At 46.3% G+C, this 18,588-nt stretch overlaps 1 protein-coding gene across 1 annotated transcript in view; it reads right to left on the bottom strand.

Moving 5' to 3' along the window:
• Nucleotides 1-18,588, bottom strand: part of LOC309556420 (uncharacterized protein) — a 126,327-nt gene that overhangs the window by 12,187 nt on the left and 95,552 nt on the right. Inside the window, exons 14-15 of the mRNA XM_082258886.1 lie at nucleotides 5,675-5,807; nucleotides 622-822 (exon numbers count right to left, since the gene is read on the bottom strand). Of these exons, the coding sequence (XP_082115012.1) occupies nucleotides 622-822; nucleotides 5,675-5,807 (334 nt within the window). The remainder of the gene's footprint in view (nucleotides 1-621; nucleotides 823-5,674; nucleotides 5,808-18,588) is intronic.

Below are 18,588 nucleotides of genomic sequence, written 5' to 3'. Positions count from 1 at the left end.
GTGTCCTCTTCTCCCAGAATGCGCCTGCATCGGCCCCGCTCGTCACTTCCGGTGTGCGCGCATCATCCCTCCACAGCTTCTGGGCATGCCCAGAAGCTGTTTAGCAGGGAATAAGGGGCCGCACCGGAACTGACGAGCGGGGTCGGGGCAGGCGCATTGATTCCTGGGAGCGATGACGTTCAGCTCCCAGGAATCAATGCAAGGAGGAAGTAACGGCGCGGGCCGCGGCCGCAGAGGAAGGAAGTGGAAGAAAGGTGAGTGTATTTTTCTGCAATAACAAGTAAAAAAAAAAAATCGTAATTATCCATTTCTTTTTCAGGTGACTAGAAGCAAGCGGATGGCCCAAAATCGACTATGTTGATTTTGTGGCTGGAACTCCGCTTTAACCTATTTCTGTATTACAATAATAAAAAAGGATGTCATTTTGGAGGCAGCCTGCTCTCTCTACAGAAAACATGGACACGAGTACTTGAACTGAATTTTTTCAACCTGCTCAACTTATTATGGGAATTAGTCAGTACTGGTAGAGACAGCAAATACAACTTTCATGTAAGTCATTTTGACCAACAACAAGAGATTGAGCACTTATACATAATAATAGGGTAATAGGAGAGAACATACTTTTTATCGTTTGATATGGCAATTCCGTTGCCACTTTGGAGTCCTGAAGCCACTTCTCGGACATCCCCTGGGCTGTAATACACCACATTTGTCCATTTTAATCCGAGGAGACCCTCTACAATTTTCAAAGGTACACTCTCAAAGTAATAATCATTGGTGGCGTAGAAGCTCTCCGGTCCGACAGCGACAATATCATTCACGCTGTAAAAATAACAAAAACTAAATGATGACCAACTTTTTTAAATAAATGGATAAAATACTTTTCTTAAAGGAAATACTTAAGGTAAAGGCCTAGAGCAGCCCTTTTCAATCTATCTTACTCCAGAACCCTTAAAATAATTTTCAGGTCCAGGGAACCGTTGCCAAAGCCAATTCATTGGTGATCAGTGAGAAAAATGCCCCTTACATCAGAATGCACCCCCCTACGAACATCTTAAAAACATCAAAAATATACGAAAGGAGCAAGAAAGAAACAATATTCCTTATCCCACCCACTCAGCGCTCATGTGTATGCAATCCTCCTAGGATCAACCTTGTATATCTAGCAATGCAGCAAGATGTACTCATATGCCTATATAACCAGCGAAGCAGCTGCTATACTCAAATCATAACATAAAAAAGGTGCGTATAAGAGCCATAGCCCAAATAAACACTAGCAGCGCTAAAAACCGCCTCTGACGAGGTTGAAGGTATATGGCAATTATTAGCAGCCTAACAAAGTAGTGAATAAATATAAAGCCTTAAAGTTCATGAGTCCATAATATTCTCAGGGTGAAGACACACGAAAGGTTGGAAACTCGTGTGATGAAACGCCCTCAGTAGAAGTCCAGTGCAGACGAAACGCGTCAGGGCGTGAGCACGCGGTCATTCTGTTCCACACCAAGGACATCCCAGAGGATGCCCAGCACTAAACGCCATTCGAGTCCGGGCAACATCGCGATAGGGTGGCTGGATCACCCGTACCGTGTGGCTCAGTGGGGACAACGTTAGTAGCGGGAGGACCGGGTCTTGTGCCTTGGATATGTTGTTCGCATAATACATCCGATTCCATGTGAGTGTGATTTTAACCTTTTAATAAAGCCTTGTTTGTACATATTACGCTATGGGTATCTGTTCCCCTTTTATGTGAGACGAGAGGAGGAGGTATCTGTTCCCCCTTTATGTGAGAGGAGAGGAGGAGGTGCTGCCTATATCCCTACTAGTTGGAGTGGAATCCTGAGGGGATCGCCATACGGAAGTGGAGGATTATTGATTGAATAAAGCGCTAAACCCTAGCGCTAAGGGTACGTGTCCACTCTCAAGGGGGGGAGCACAGTGGTGAGGTGAAGGATATGATGGTTGCTGAGTGATCGATAAAGAAGTCTTGTGTTTCATCACACAACGAGTTTCCAACCTTTCCTGTGTCTTCACCCTGAGAATATTATGGACTCATGAACTTTAAGGCTTTATATTTATTCACTACTTTGTTAGGCTGCTAATAATTGCCATATACCTTCAACCTCGTCAGAGGCGGTTTTTAGCGCTGCTAGTGTTTATTTGGGCTATGGCTCTTATACGCACCTTTTTTATCTTAAAAACATCATTGCCTTCTTGCAACTAGAGTTAACCCTGGGACTATGCAGTCACCATAAAATAAGAGTTCAATCAGCCATGGCTCAACCTACCAACCCCTGGAGGAACTTTAGGGTTCCATGGAACCCTGGTTGAGAATGGCTGACCAAGAGCAAGCACTATGAGGTATCTGTTGTCACCTTTGGTAGCCAGAAACTCTTCTGAGTGTCTCTGATCCTGGTTTCATTTTGTTTTAAAGGTTGACTTGTCTGACTAGGCGGGTTTTTGCTCCTCACCCACTGTTAAGGGCTCCTTAACACCAGTTCAGATGAGCTGTGATAATCTGCACAGATGAACACAGGCTTCAGACCAGGGCACACAGAAAACAATTGAGTTCTATATGCCCTGTTCACTCTACAACACTATCTTGAGGTTGGTTGTAGTGTGCTTGATATAAAAGCAGACATGCAGCATTTTTATGAAATGCACCGGAGCTTACCTAAAGTCACTGTCGGTGACAACAACATTTTGCAGACTTGGTGTCATTGGTGAATTTTCCCTTAGAGGCTGTTCCCCACACAAAAAAAAAAAGAAAGAAAAGCATGGGGTTCCTCCTCAAAATCCATACACTTATTAGGGAAAGCCAGCAAGTATTTGTTCTCTCCCCTCCAGAACCATACAAAGGCCACGTTCACTCAACAAGGGTAAGACACCTTGTCAGGGGGGACCGGCTTGGCAAGCCAACTTATCCCTATATTGATGAAGACAAGAGCCTTACTCATTTATGTGGGGGGGGGGGGAGGGGGTCAGTAACTGGGGGCCACTTATTTCAGGGGATGTTTACAGATTCTGATAACCCCCATCTCGTAGACCGCCACCACCACCTAGCCAGTGAGGAGCTTATCAGAATCAGGAAACCCCCTTTTAAAATAAGTAGACCCCCAGATACCAACCCCGCCACGTAAATGAGCAAGGTATGCATAGTACCACTGGTCATTCAATGATGATCCCAATGACCAGCCAAGAAAAGAAAACAAGCCGACACATCCTCTCCCTACAACTGACCACCGACCTCCTAGTGACCAATAATAACATGTTGGTTGTAGCAGGGAGTTATTTATTGGTGGTAGTTTGCACTGGTAAACAGTTAAAATAATTTAACCTGTGGATTTGGTCGCAAACCCAAATCCCTAATGAGGAATTTTTGGCAGTGTATCACCCAGTACTCCAGATACAATCCTACCACCGACTGGACTGGAACTCGCATCAAAATAACCACCTGTTTAAAGGTGGTAAATGGGAAGAAAATTTGAGAAGACTATAAAGGGGGTCCCCAAGGGTTTCCTTTAATTTGCAAGGATTTCCACTCACTTCCTGTTTTGGCTATGGGACAGGAAATGAAGGGAAATCTCCCCAATGGGACACAGAAGGCAAAAAATAAACCGACAAGGGTTATAACCCTCCCTTACTCTATCCAGTCATTTTTCTGAAAATTAAAAGTCAGCAGCTACAAAAACTGTAGCTGCTGACTTTTAATAAGCAGACATTTACCAGTCCCAGGATCCAGAGCAGTGCTCACCCAAGGGGGCTTCTAAGACTGTCCTCAGTCCCCGGACCCAGAATCCTAACTGCTGTCGCGCTGTGCATTGTGAATGGTCCCGCAAAATTCTGGGACCTGTGAGGTGTCCCAGAAAACTGCAGGGAGGGAGGAGTCTAAGGAGAACTTCCGCTCAGATCATAACCAGGTACCCGCCCCCCCCCCCTTCCAAAAAATTTGCTAAATGTGAAAGAGGAGCGGGGGAGAAGGCCTTAAAGCACAGCTTCCCCTTTTGGGAGGAATTCCACTTTAAGCATACACCTGTGTGAGGGCCATGTTTGCCCACACAGGATGCACAGGTATTCCATGCATCCCAGCCCTGTGCAGGCAGTCCTATTCATGTCAATTGGGGTGCACTGGCTGCAGACACAGTCACTGCTCCTTATCTGACAACCGTGTGGGTGCAGGTGCGCGACCCCAAACGCACACTATCTGCGTTTGGGGCCACCTACCTGCACGGCTGTCAAATTGGAAGCAGCTTCTCTATCTGTGCAGCCGCTGTGTCCCAATTCACAGCAATAGGACTGTTTGCACAGGTTGCACGGAACACAGCATCCCTGTGCAGGTAGGCACGGCCCTCACAAGGGGTGTACACTTAAGTTATGTCCATGTGAATGAAGCCTTATGTGTGCTGGCTATAATTATTTGTTTTTAAGCATTTAAAATATTAGATTTTTCTGTGCTTTTACCTGCAATTTTTGAAATTGGTAACAGTGCCTCTTTTAATGGACTTTTGCTGCCAAGTCCATACGTTGTACGGATCTAACAGTAGGGGGGGTTTAAAACACAACCCAGTTGTTGCAGCAGGTGACAGCATTCGGGCGGCTCCGCTGCTGCCCGATCGCTCGCAAACGACACCGGTACCAGCGCCTCCCCTCCTTGCGGGTGGAGGGGAAGGAAAAGAGCAGACATGTCCGCTCTCCTCCCCTTCTTGATGTGACCTGAAAAGCGACGTCTCTCGCGTCACTTCCGGGTCAAGCTCTCGGTGTCCCCAGCTCACGTAGCCAGAAAAGGATGCATTGCAAAACATTAAGTGGAGCCCAGAGCAGACATGAGTCTTTTAGACCCTGAATTTCTCATTAAAGAGAACCTTTCACCTAAAAATAAACACATAGGGGACTTTTTGTACCCTAGGTAATGAAAAAAAAAAAGTTAAGTAAAAAATGTTTAATTTTTATTTTTTGCAAAAAAATAAATTTACACCCAAGCACATAATCCCCCCCCCCCTAAAAAAAATGTTGAGGCCCCCCCACCCTTCATATACGTACATAAGATTGTAAATGCATTCGTCGGGGGCGATACACATGTTGCATATCACCGCACAAGCGGGAGAGCAATATTTGTAACACAAGACCCCCTCTGTAACACTAAACTGATACCTATAGAGGGCTTTTGAAGCATCACGTATAGAAAATATAGGGTACTGAAGTTTATTGCCATTTCCCTGGCGCACCTAAATTTAAGGTTGGACATGTTGGGTATCTATTTAATTCACTTTAGTGTGTTTTTTTACAGAAATTTTGAGTTCCCTAGACCTTTGCGGTAATAACGTGGGTTGTAAAAAATTTGAACTACCACTGTTTTATTCTCTAGGGTGTCTGCCTTCAGAAAATATATACTGTTTGTGGGTTTTGTGTAATCTTCAGGCTGAAAATTATTTTTTAAACATGTGCGCAAAAAATGCAAAAACGGCTCTGGCAGCAAGAGTTAAAGAACTGTACACCCGTAAAATTGGATATAGTAAGTCCAGGCCTAGTGATGGCACATACAGTACATACAGATAGCCTAGGGATGGCACATATAGTACAAATAACAGAACAAAGAAATATACTCAATAGGCCCTTTTGTTCTTTTTTATACAGTCTTGTCCGGAACGTTGCTGGCATTTCGGATCATTGTCAGTACCTCTGCAATAATGGATGTTTAATGGTCTTCAAATGTAGGAGAGATTTCCGCTTCTCATCAAATTTAAATATTTCAATACAGCTATTATATTCAGGAATTGGATGATTCACAACAAAAAGGTAAACCGTGCCATCTAAAGGAAAGAGGTCAGATATGTTTTTTAAAGACCCACTACTGAGTCCAGACCATCCAATACATACTGTGCTGTGAATTACACAAATACCCACAGATCTGCAAATCTAGTATGTAAATTGATTCCCCCCTCACCTGCTGGGCAATGTCTACCATGTGAGGTATTCCTCCTCCCTGTAGGGGACAACACACCACAGTTTTCTATCAATAGTGGTATTAACCACTTCAGCTCTGGGAGGTTTACTAGGTCATTTTTTGTGATACGGCACTGCGTTACTTTAAACGAATTGCGTGGTCGTGCGAAGCTGTACCCAAATAAAATTGATTTGGTTTTTCTCCCACAAATAGAGCATGATTTTGGTGGTATTTGACCATGTCCGCAGTTTTTTTTTTTTCTGCACTATAAACAAAGAACCACCGATAAATTTGAAAAAAACAAAAAAAAAAAACTTTTTTTATTTTCTGCTATAAAACACATCCAATAAAAAAAAAAATCGAATTTCTTCAATAATTGAGGCCAATATGTATTCTGCTACATATTTTTAGTAAAAGAAAATCCCAATAAGCGTATATTGATTGGTTTGCGTAAAGTAATAGCGTCTACAAACTATGGATATTTTTATTTATTTATTTCTTATATATTTTTTTTTTACTAGTAATAGCGGCGATCAGTAAATTATAACAGGACTGCGATATTGCGGCAGACAAATTGGACACCTCACTGACAGTTTTGACACTTTTATGGGGAACCCTGACACTAATATAGTGTAGCACTACTCCCATGGGAGCTGCTGTGTGTGGGTTCCCCTGGGTTACCATTAGCAACAGCAGACCATTCTGACCTGTTTCCTAGTGTTTTTACCTCAGACAAGGACCAGTCCAGTTTCTTTGGTTTTTGTGTTTTTATTTGTAACTTGGATAGAAGGGATGAGTGGTATACTCCAATAACTAAACTATGCACAAAAAGGCAGAGACTGTACAAAAAATGCTGACTGACGCTGGTTAACGCTGACTGACGCTGGTTAATAAGGCTTACCTATAGGTACTGTAAATATCTCCTAAACTTGCACCGTTTAGGAGATATTTACTTTTAATGCAGCCGATGACGTCATCGGCGCATGCGCTCTGAAGGAACGGCCACCCGTGAAGGAATGGCCGGAGGACGCGAACCAGGAAGCAGGATGGCTGAACAGGTCGGCCGTCCTGTTGCTGTGCGGGCGGCACTGCGGGGGCTTCGTTCTAAGGTAAGTATTTCATAATGAGCTAGTATGCGATACATACTAGCTCATTATGCCTTTGCCTTACAGGTTTTTTTTCTCTCATTTTTTGTGCAGGGTTTACTTCCTCTTTAAGTACTCACGACACTGTTTTTCCAGAATAATCCTGCCCAACAGCTCCACTTGGTCAGCAAACTGGATCCTCTGCAGCACAGCTCAACCCCTGGACCCTAGGCCGTCTGCCTGGACCACCTTCCTCAGCAACAGGAGGAGAGACAGCCGTCAACCTTCTCCTGGGACCTGGCTTCCCGCCCAAAGACACACTGTCACATGCTCCCCTCCTATTTATGTCCAATCCCAGGATGCATTGCAGGAATGCCCTCCCTCTGGAACTGACATAAAACAGAGTGTGCCACTGGCTAGGTTTCCTCCACTGTCCAACAAGGTCCCTCATTGGCTGCAGTGGAGACACCCCCTTAGACCCAGTGAATCACACTTAGAGACATGTGACGGGCTAAACTAGTAGATCAGACCCTTATGATAAGCAGAACAGGGTCACAGATATGTTTTACCTAGCACCTACCTAGGAGGGTGCTACACACCCTTGTCCTAAACAGGGCTACTAATACATTTAGCTGTGCTAGGTGGTAGCTAGCCTGGCTGATTTGTAAGTCTTTGTGATCATTGGATTTCCTCTTAAGCCTAGTTAAGCTGTGTTTCCCTCTTCTGTCAGTAGATGGCACTGTTACCTTTGGCATTAGTGTGATGAATTACAGTGAGTCAGGTTATGAATATGTATGCTTCTCTCAGCCAATCATACTGGTAGGTGAGCATGCTGGGAGAAGGTATTTATCCTTGGTGGTCACCAGAACTAGTGTCCCCATTCGAAGATTTCCCCTCTATTCCTGTTCTGGAGACCACCTAAATTTTTTAATTTGCTTTTTCTTCCACTTGCAAGACAAATAGATGGTGGATCTCCCTAATGGGGACACAGACATCAATCTAATCCCTCTCCACTCTATCCAAACTAAAAAAAAAATTGCCTTCCGTTATTTAAAAATAGTAGCTATCATTGTTGATCTCTGCTTCTGGATATGTTGATTCTCTGGCAAGTATGTAGATCAGCAGTTGATTTCAGTGGGTGCAGGTGGCTCAATAGGTACTGAATCCAGAGACGGACAGGAAACTAGTATTTTCAAAAGAAACCTAGCAATGGCACATGTTTTTCTCGTGAAAAGTTTCTTTTGTTTTCTTGTACAAAAGTTTTTATTAAAGAAAAAGCATAACCATACATCAGAGCAAGGTATGTGTGTACAATATGAAAAATAGAACATATGAAACAGGTAGCAGCAAAACAAAATGCAAACATAGGGCGTGAGCCAATCATAAAATACTGTAAACTAGACAGGGCCGGACTGGGAATAAAATTCAGCCCTGGAAAAAATTTCATACCAGCCCCATAGCATTATTATACCGGTCCAACAGCATAACGCCATTATTTTCTTGTTCATAAAAGGGAAAACCATGCATTTTAAAGCACATTTGAAGAGTGTACTATCATAGATAAGATAGATATGAAAGCATATAGGGCTTTATATATAAAAGAGCAAATTCTAGTTAAAAGTGGTAAAAGTGCGGACATGGTAAAGGAGATGTCAAAGGCTGTGCGGACATGGTAAAGGACATATCAGGGGCTGTGCGGACATGGTACAGGAGATGTCAGAGGCTGTGCGGACATGGTACAGGAGATGTCAGAGGCTGTGCGGACATGGTACAGGAGATGTCAGAGGCTGTGCGGACATGGTACAGGAGATGTCAGAGGCTGTGTGGACATGGTACAGGAGATGTCAGAGGCTGTGCGGACATGGTAAAGGACATATCAGGGGCTGTGCGGACATGGTACAGGAGATGTCAGAGGCTGTGTGGACATGGTACAGGAGATGTCAGAGGCTGTGTGGACATGGTACAGGAGATGTCAGAGGCTGTGCGGACATGGTACAGGAGATGTCAGAGGCTGTGCGGACATGGTACAGCAGATGTCAGAGGCTGTGCAGACATGGTACAGGAGATTTCAGAGGCTGTGCAGACATGGTACAGGAGATGTCAGAGGCTGTGTGGACATGGTACAGGAGATGTCAGAGGCTGTGTGGACATGGTACAGGAGATGTCGGAGGCTGTGTGGACATGGTACAGGAGAGGTTAGACTGTGCAGACATGGTACAGGAGATGTCAGAGGCTGTGCGGACATGGTACAGGAGATGTCAGAGGCTGTGCAGACATGGTACAGGAGATGTCAGAGGCTGTGCAGACATGGTACAGGAGATGTCAGAGGCTGTGTGGACATGGTACAGGAGATGTTGGAGGCTGTGCGGACATGGTACAGGAGAGGTCAGAGAGGTCAGAGGCTGCACAGACATGGTACAGGAGATGTCAGAGGCTGTGCAGACATGGTACAGGAGATGTCAGAGGCTGTGTGGACATGGTACAGGAGATGTCAGAGGCTGTGTGGACATGGTACAGGAGATGTTGGAGGCTGTGCGGACATGGTACAGGAGAGGTCAGAGGCTGCACAGACATGGTACAGAAGATGTCAGAGGCTGTGCAGACATGGTACTTGAGATGTCAGAGGCTGCAGACATGGTACAGGAGATGTCAGAGGCTGTGTGGACATGGTACAGGAGATATCAGGGGCTGTGCGGACATGGTACAGGAGATGTCAGAGGCTGTGCGGACATGGTACAGGAGATGTCAGAGGCTGTGTGGACATGGTACAGGAGATGTCAGAGGCTGTGCGGACATGGTACAGGAGATGTCAGAGACTGTGCGGACATGGTACAGGAGATGTCAGAGGCTGTGCGGACATGGTACAGGAGATGTCAGAGGCTGTGCGGACATGGTACAGGAGATGTCAGAGGCTGTGCAGACATGGTACAGGAGATATCAGGGGCTGTGCGGACATGGTACAGGAGATGTCAGAGGCTGTGCGGACATGGTACAGGAGATGTCAGAGGCTGTGTGGACATGGTACAGGAGATGTCAGAGGCTGTGCGTACATGGTACAGGAGATGTCAGAGGTTGCAGACATGGTACAGAAGAAGATGTCAGAGGTTGCAGACATGGTACAGGAGATGTCAGAGGAGGTGAGATGGTACAGGAAATGTCAGGGGCTGTGCGGACATGGTACAGGAGATGTCAGAGGCTGTGCAGACATGGTACAGGAGATGTCAGAGGTTGCAGACATAGTACAGGAGATGTCAGAGGTTGCAGACATAGTACAGGAGATGTCAGAGGTTGCAGACATGATGAGGGGGGGTGGGATGAGTGGCAGCAGGGGTGGTGGTGAGGGGGTTGAAATCAGTGGAAGCGGTGGTGATGGTGAGGGGGGTGGGATAAGTGGCAGCGGTGATGGTGAGGGGGGTGGGATCAGTGGTGATGAGGGGAGTGGGATCGGTGGCAGCAGGGGTGGTGGTGAGGGGGTAGCAGCGGTGGTGGTGATGAGGGGGTGGGATCGGTGGCAGTGGTGGTGGTGATGAGGGGGGTGGGGTCGGTGGCAGCGGTGGTGGTGATGAGGGGGGTGGGGTCGGTGGCAGCGGTGGTGGTGATGAGAGGGGTGGGGTCGGTGGCAGTGGTGTTGGTGATGAGGGGGGTGGGATCGGTGGCAGCGGTGGTGGTGAGGGGGGTGGGATCAGTGGCAGGGGTGATGGTGAGGGGGGTGGGATCAGTGGCAGGGGTGATGGTGAGGGGGGTGGGATCAGTGGCAGCAGGGGTGGTGATGAGGGGGGTGGGGTCGGTGGCAGCAGGGTTGGTGGTGAGGGGGGTGGGATCGGTGGCAGCAGGGGTGGTGGTGAGGGGGGTGGGATCGATGGCGTGATGAGGGGGGTGGGATCGGTGGCAGCGGTGATGGTGAGGGGGGTGGGATCGGTGGCAGCAGGGGTGATGGTGAGGGGGGTGGGATCGGTGGCAGCAGGGGTGGTGGTGAGGGGGGTGGGATCGGCGGCAGCAGGGGTGGTGGTGAGGGGGGTGGGATAGGTGGCAGCGGTGGTGGTGATGAGGGGGGTGGGATCGGTGGCAGCGGTGGTGGAGAGAGGGGTGGGATCTGTGGCAATGGTGGTGGAGAGGGGGTGGGATCGGTGGCAACGGTGGTGGTGAGGGGGGTGGGATCGGTGGCAGTGGTGGTGGTGAGAGGGGTGGGATCGGTGGCAGTGGTGGTGGTGAGGGGGATGGGATATGTGGCAGGGGTGGTGGTGGGGGGGTGGGATCAGTGGCAGGGGTGGTGGTGGGGGGTGGGATCAGTGGTGGTGGTGAGATCAGTGGCAGCTATAGTGGTGAGGGGAGATTAGTGGCAGTGGTGATGGGGGTGCCACCCTCCCCACCGCCACAGCTTCCCCCCCCCATCCTATCAGGGATAAGATCTGTGGGGGTGGGGAGATCAGCAGGGGCCAGGGGGCAGTGGTGGGTGGTGGTCTGGTGGAGGTCGGAGGATGGGATCAATAATTGCACTGCTGCTGATTTTTATTACTAACTTGGTCAGTCGATTCATTCATTCAGTCGATCATGCTGCTGCTGGTGTCTGTGTACTGACAGTACTGTATGTGGTGGGGACTCTCTGCGCCGTGACCATCCGTCTTGCTGAGTCACATGATCCACCGGCGGGGCCGCGCAGCCGCTCCCGCCAGATGTGACGTCATGCCGCTCATAGCGGCTGACGTCACGTAGGAAAGACTTCACCGGGGCTGCAGCGGCCATCACAGCGTGGCCACAGCGTGGTCCCAATAGCGGCCGCGTCTTAAAGCGGCCCCAGGGCCGGCAGCCCACCCGGAAAAGAGAAAAGAAGACAAACAAAGAGGGAGAAGACAATAGAAAGAGACAAAGAGAAGAGTGGGGAAGGAAGAGCAGGTCCTGGGGGGCATTATATGGAAAGGAGGGTGGCCTGAAAGCTAGAAGGGGCAACATTCGAAATCCAGGGGTCCCACACCTTAAGAAATTTGTCATGAGAATCAGAGGCTATAGCGGTCAGTTTTTCATTGATTAGAATATCATTCATACGATTTTTGACCGCCTCAAAGCTAAGCAACCGGGTCTTCCAGGATCGGGCTATTGTCAATTTCGTAGCTGTAAACAAATGCTGGGCCAACTGGCGTTGACTACGGGATAGGTCAGGTATAGGCTTGCATAGAAGCGCCTCATACGGGTCCCTTTTCAAAGTGACCTGAAAAATATTACGGAGCAAAGCATAGATCCTGATCCATAGTCTGCACACTTTAGGTCATGTCCACCAAATATGCGCCATGGTCCCCTCCTGAGTGCAACCACGAAAACATAAGGGAAAATATGCAGGTATAAATTTGGCCAGCCTAGCTGGGGTATAATACCATCTGTAAAACACCTTATATGCATTTTCCAAAATTAAGACATTGCGAGAACATTTTGAGAGAGCTGCTGTCATGTGCTGCCAGTCTTCCCTATCCACCCCACCCCCCAATTCCAGTTCCCAGTTGGAGTGATGGGCAGTAAAAGGGGGCGTATTGCAAGAAACAATAGAGGCATATAGGAGAGATATGAGTCCTGGCGAGTGGGGTCGTGCCCTGCAGAGGATTTCAAAAGGCGTAAGCGTATAGGGTAAAGGCTTGTGTTTATTGAGTTGTTAAAGGAAATTATGGAGTTGCATATATCGGTAGTGTTCCCGCAAGGGGATATCATGGGAGGATCGAAGGGCCCCAAAAGGGAGTATTCTCGTTGGGGTTAATAACGAGTGAACATCCACAAAACCGTGACCCGCCCACCAAGAAAATTGCCGTGGGTTATCAAAGCCGGGTTGAAACATAGGACAAGGAAAGAGCCGTAATTGGGGCAAGTGGGGAGAAATCAAATTGGCTGAATATTTAACAGAATCCCAAAGGCGAAGAGAATGAAGAAGGCATGGTCGCAGTTTCGGTGGACGATATGTTGGGGGGAGCCAATGGATAGAGGAGAGAGGAATCGGACAGGCGTCCATGAGGTCAATTGTGGCCCATAATGGCATTTGAAACGTGTCATGCAAAGTTTCTTTTGTTTTCATAAGTGGCCGTTGCTGTAAATGCTGTGATGATGGTACAAAACAGGCAAAAGACTAGAACAGGGGTCTCAAAACGTCCTAATCAAAGAGCCAGCAACCCCTCCCACCCACCCAAGAGAGAAGGCCTACACATTCACTGCATAGGTAAGGTTTAAACAATTTCAAGCTTTACTTCTTATGCAGATTAGGAGGGACGCCACTGGAAGAAGAAGTGAGCCAAGGCTTGCTTCTGTGCGCTTTTATTCCGTCCAAATGGAGGGTCTTAAAGGGACAATAAATACCAGGAGTGTGTTATGTAAAGAGTGCAGAATTCAGGAATGTGCTTTGTAAAGAGTGCAGGGGTTCAGGTTGTGCTACGTACAGAGTGCAGGGTTCAGGGGTGCGCTACATACAGAGTACAGAGTTCAGGGGTGGGCTATGTACAGAGTGCAGGGTTTGCTCAGGGTGCTCTACGTACAGAGTGCAGAGTTCAGGGGTGTGCTACGTACAGAGTGCAGAGTTCAGGGGTGTGCTACGTACAGAGTGCAGAGTTCAGGGGTGTGCTACGTACAGAGTGCAGAGTTCAGGGGTGTGCTACGTACAGAGTGCAGAGTTCAGGGGTGTGCTACGTACAGAGTGCAGAGTTCAGGGGTGTGCTACGTACAGAGTGCAGAGTTCAGGGGTGCGCTACGTACAGAGTGTAGAGTTCAGGGGTGCACTACGTACAGAGTGCAGGTTTCAGGAAACCAAAAATGACTCACACTTTTCCCACAAAATCCACCCCCTCCCTAGTACAGAGTTCTCCAATCCCCATCCTTGACACTATTGACATCCCTCCATTCAGTGTAAATCCTATGCCCCTACCATCATAACCCCCCTCCCCCACATGTACAAATGCCACTATAAAATATACATGTAATTATACAGCAAAAGTCAGCCTGGAGAGATGATGTGGGTGCCGGCATTGGCGCCCACACCTCCCCCCCCCCCTTTCTGGTACAATAAACCAGCTGCACCTGGGGAGTGCGGAAAGGATAGGAGGGGCAGAAGCGGGAAAAGAGTGTTTTAGTGCAGCCACACAGAGAGGAGCGCTGTCTCTTCTAAATAAAGAAGCCAGGCTTCTGCAGAGATGTATAGTAACTAAGTAGAACTACTTAAGTACTGTACTTAAGTACCGAAATGCGGTATCTGTACTTTCCTAGAGTAGAATTTTTTTCTCCTACTTCTACTTTTACTTCACTACATTTTTTCGATGATTTCGATACTTCTACTCAAGTATTTTTTTTTTGTGCTGCATAGTTACTCGTTACTTTTAAAAAAATTACCACTGCCAGAACAGTAGATGGCAGGTTACATAAAGCTCAAAAAAATGTGTATAATGTCATTTGTAAATCAGCGCATACTAAAATAAAGGCTGTGTATAATAAAAGCTGCTATACCAAATATTTCCAATAAAAAGAAAATATGAAACAAACAAATAAATTGTGCTACAGCGCTTAAAGTGCATCAAGAAACTACTAACAAACACAACTTGGCTGTGCGAATAAAGTGCCTGTGCAATCGATATAATATCATAGTTGCCCCCAGTGCCCTGCCCACACTCCACACAGTATCAAAAATAAAGTGACATGAATGTGCTAAAGCCTAAATGCAGTGAAAATAATTATTCCCACAATGTAACAGTAAATTCAATTCATATAAAATATGACAATAAATCACAATAAAATAAGTTATGAAATAAGTTAGGTCAGGTGCGTGCAACAAGTTGAAGTGTGTAAACCTATCTATAACGAAAAGTCCATAAATGAATTCCAGTGTGCAAATCTAAAGTGTCACTTCACTTGTCAGATGCTTCCACCTCCTTCAGTGCTCGAGTGACCGACCAACACACTTAATGGTGGTGGCACTGCTGGATAGCGTCTGGGTGGCACTGTGGCACTGACTGCACTGGTTCAAAAAGCCATATATATTTAATTATTTCAATTCTCAATCTCATAGGTCCTCTCCTCATAAGATATTAATAACTTAAGATTAGGTGATGAACTTCTTGGCGGCCCTGGCAGGATGACGGGGACACTCGCCACTTCTGGAGCCGAGCCGCTGTGATTCCCCAACATGTGACAAAGTGACAGCCAGGAGATCTAGTGGCTAATAGTGCTCAACAATACCGCTTTTATATATAAAAATGAAATAAAATATACTGACTCACAATTTAGTAGTAGGTAGCGTGTAGCAGTAGGCAGCACAACTCAATTCAATCAATCCCACAGCCTCGCTCGTGGAATCACTGTCATGATCATCAAGTTAAGACCGCACTGGAGGAGCCATGCTGCTGTCTTCCCGCTCGAGGTCTCTGCCTCTAGACGTGTTGTGTGTCACTCAGACTCCACCCCTTAGGGCCCTTACTGAGAGGAGTTGGGACACGGGCGGCGGGACTCGGGAGCAGGACTCGGAGCATTTTCTTCGTTATCTCATCTTCTTCTCTATGAGGTGAGTGAGGTGGACCGTGGAGAGGGCCTAATCCTTGCCATGGCAAATGTGCCATTTGAGAATCAAATAATCAATATAAAATATTAATATATTATATACACACGGGTCATGGGTGGCTTTTTTGAACCAAGAAGAGTGAGACTGACGGCTATGATGATTATCCGACCATCCATGATCCATGGACCATAAGTGTTGTGTTGTGGTGGTGCCTGTGCTTCCTGCGGCCTGCCTCTGCCTGTGCGGCTGTGCCTGCACTGCAGTGGCCACTGGCAGTGGCACTTGACTTGAGCAAAGCAAATGAGCACTACTAGTGTGAAGGACAGGTGGTGGAAGCATGTTCTGACAAGTTCTTATAATGAAAATAATATAGACAGCTTTTTGAACCAGTGCAGTGCCAGTGCTACTAAGGTGAGAGGCAGAGAGAGAGGCTATCCAGTCCACCACTTTACTTGAGCAGATCACAGAAGAAAGGTGGAAGCATCTGACAGCAAGTGACAAGCACTTCTTAGATTGCACACTGGAATTCAGTTATGGACTTTTCGTTATAAAGTTATTTTACACACTTAAGCTTGCACCTAACTCATTCACAATCACAACTTATTTTATTGTGGTATTGTCATATATATTTTATATGAATTAAATTTACATTGTGGGAATAATTTGCACTGCATTTAGCACAGACATGTCACTTTATTTTTGATACTGTGGGCGATGATTTTGAATACAAGAAGAATATATATAATTGCAGGCACTTTATTAGCATTTTTAGCACAGCCACTTTGTTAGTAGTTTTTGATGCATTTTTCACTTTAAGCGTTGTAGGTCTGATGAAGCTGGCCTGGCACATCATCATCAATTGAGCAAATCAAATCAAATCGCGATTAAGAAGACTGCGCATGCTCCTGTTCTGCCTTTTGATCAGCTGAAAAGATGGACGAACCAAAAACACCACCTTCCACCCCTGGCCCTTCAACTTCAAGTGATCTGCCTGGCTGTGAGAGTGAGGAAGCTCAGGAAGGAGACCACCCCTGGCTTTAAAAGGGGAAGGGAGGGACATACTTTATCTGTTTTTTGTTTACAAAAAGTTACAGCCTAAGGAATTGTGATTGTCCTTTAGGTTAATCATTTGAATAAATCATTTGAAATAATAAAAAACAATATGATGTTCAAACTTTTGACTTCTTTCTTTAATAACTACATAACACAGTACTTGTACTTCTACTTTCAGTACTTGAGTAGACATTTTTTTTTCAAAACTACTGGTACTTTTTACTTTTAGTACTTAAGTAGCAAATTTTTTGAAAAAACTACTTGCAATACTTAAGTAAAAAAAATGTTGAATACTTTAGTACTTCTACTTAAGTAACTTTTTCTGCGAGCACTTCCACTTCTACTCAAGTCACTTTTTGATCGAGCACTTGTACTTTTACTCAAGTAGAAATTTTGAATACTTTATACAAGTCTGGGCTTCTGTGCTAGAAGTGACAGTAGTGAGCAGAAGCTGGCAGCAGGTTCATTGGGAGAACAGCGAAGCTGAAGAGAACAGCAAAGATTTTGACAGTCTGGGGGAAGGAGGAGGGAGCAGCAGTGCCCCTCTCAATGCAGTGCCCGGGGCAGATGTCCCCCCTGCCCCCCACTAGTTTCGGTCCTGCCAGTGGGAGCAGTATATGTACAGTGTCAGCTGGAGTAAGCAATGCCTCAGGCTTGGTGGTCACTGGAATAGTGCCTCTTCATTGGTATTAGTGAGAGAAATAGTGTTCCATCATTGGAGTCATTGGGAGGAAAAGTGACCCATCATTGGTATGAGTGGGAGGAATAGTGACCCATCATTGGTATTAGTAGGAGGAATAGTGACCCATCATTAATACCAGTGGGAGGAATAGTGCCTTATCGTTGGTGTCAGTGAGAGGAATAGTGCCCCATCACTGGTATCAGTGGGAGGAATAGTGCCCCATTATTGGTGTCAGTAGGAGGAATAGTGCCCCATCATTGGTATCAGTGGGAGGAATATTTATTGCCCAAATGTTAGTATCAGTGGGAGAAATATTGCCCCATCATTAGGTGTCAGTGGCAGGAATAGTGCCCAAACATTGGTATTAGTGGAATGAATAGTGCCCCATCATTTCTGTCAGTGGGAGGATTAGTGCCTCATCATTGGTATTAGTGGGAGGATTAGTGCCTCAACATTGGTTTCAGTTGGAGGAATAGTGCCCTATAGGTGGTGTCAGTGGGTGGAGTATTGCCCAATTGTTGGGTGATAGTGGCAGGAATAGTGCAAAAATATTGGTATCAGTGTGTAACGCTCTAGCGTTTGTTTAGAGAGTTGGATTTGCAGCTGCAGAATCTCCACTCAGTAGTCGTGCAGAGATGTGTTGAATCACCATGTCCAACTCTCCAGACTCATCATTGTGGCCAGCCTGCTTCAGCATACAATATACAAACACTCAATAAGATGTTCCTGGAGTGATAGGTTGTATATGATAGTATAGAGGTGATGTGCTGAAAGGACAGGCGTGAGTTGTGATAGCAATGATGAGTACTCAATAGTAATGTTCAGGAGAGTAGTAGATGATGGTAGATAGGTTAGCAATCATGTGCAATAACAGGTGGTAGGGGACAGCAGATGGAGTGTACAAGAGAGGCTAACTTAGTGCAAGGATGTAGATGGTAGTAGACTCAAGAGCTAGCAATCTATGTAACAGTGCAGATGATAGAAATAGTAATGCATAGATAGTAACAGTCCTTAGTATGCAGAAGTAGATAGTGTAAGTTTGATAGGAAGGAATCCCCTGTGGGGTACTTATCACTAGTTAGATTAGTAAGCTGAAGGGTCCGGTAATGAGTGAATGATCGGGTAGCGAGATACGGGATCAATAGCGAGGTTCCGGTCTATCCAGGTATGGCAATAGCTGGAGGCTCCGGCAGCGTAAGATAAGGCTGTATACCATGCGGTTTGAACGAACAATTTGTGAGAGAGAAGCCGGCGATTGAAATAGCCGCTCAGAGCGGCGCTTAGTGATGACGTCATGCGGCTTAAAGGT

The sequence above is a fragment of the Pelophylax lessonae genome (genome assembly GCF_965119305.1).
Source record: "Pelophylax lessonae genome assembly, chromosome: 5".
In the NCBI taxonomy this organism is placed as follows: Eukaryota; Metazoa; Chordata; class Amphibia; order Anura; family Ranidae; genus Pelophylax; species Pelophylax lessonae.
Note: the sequence above shows the minus strand (reverse complement) of the source record. Positions and strands in the feature narration are given on the sequence as shown.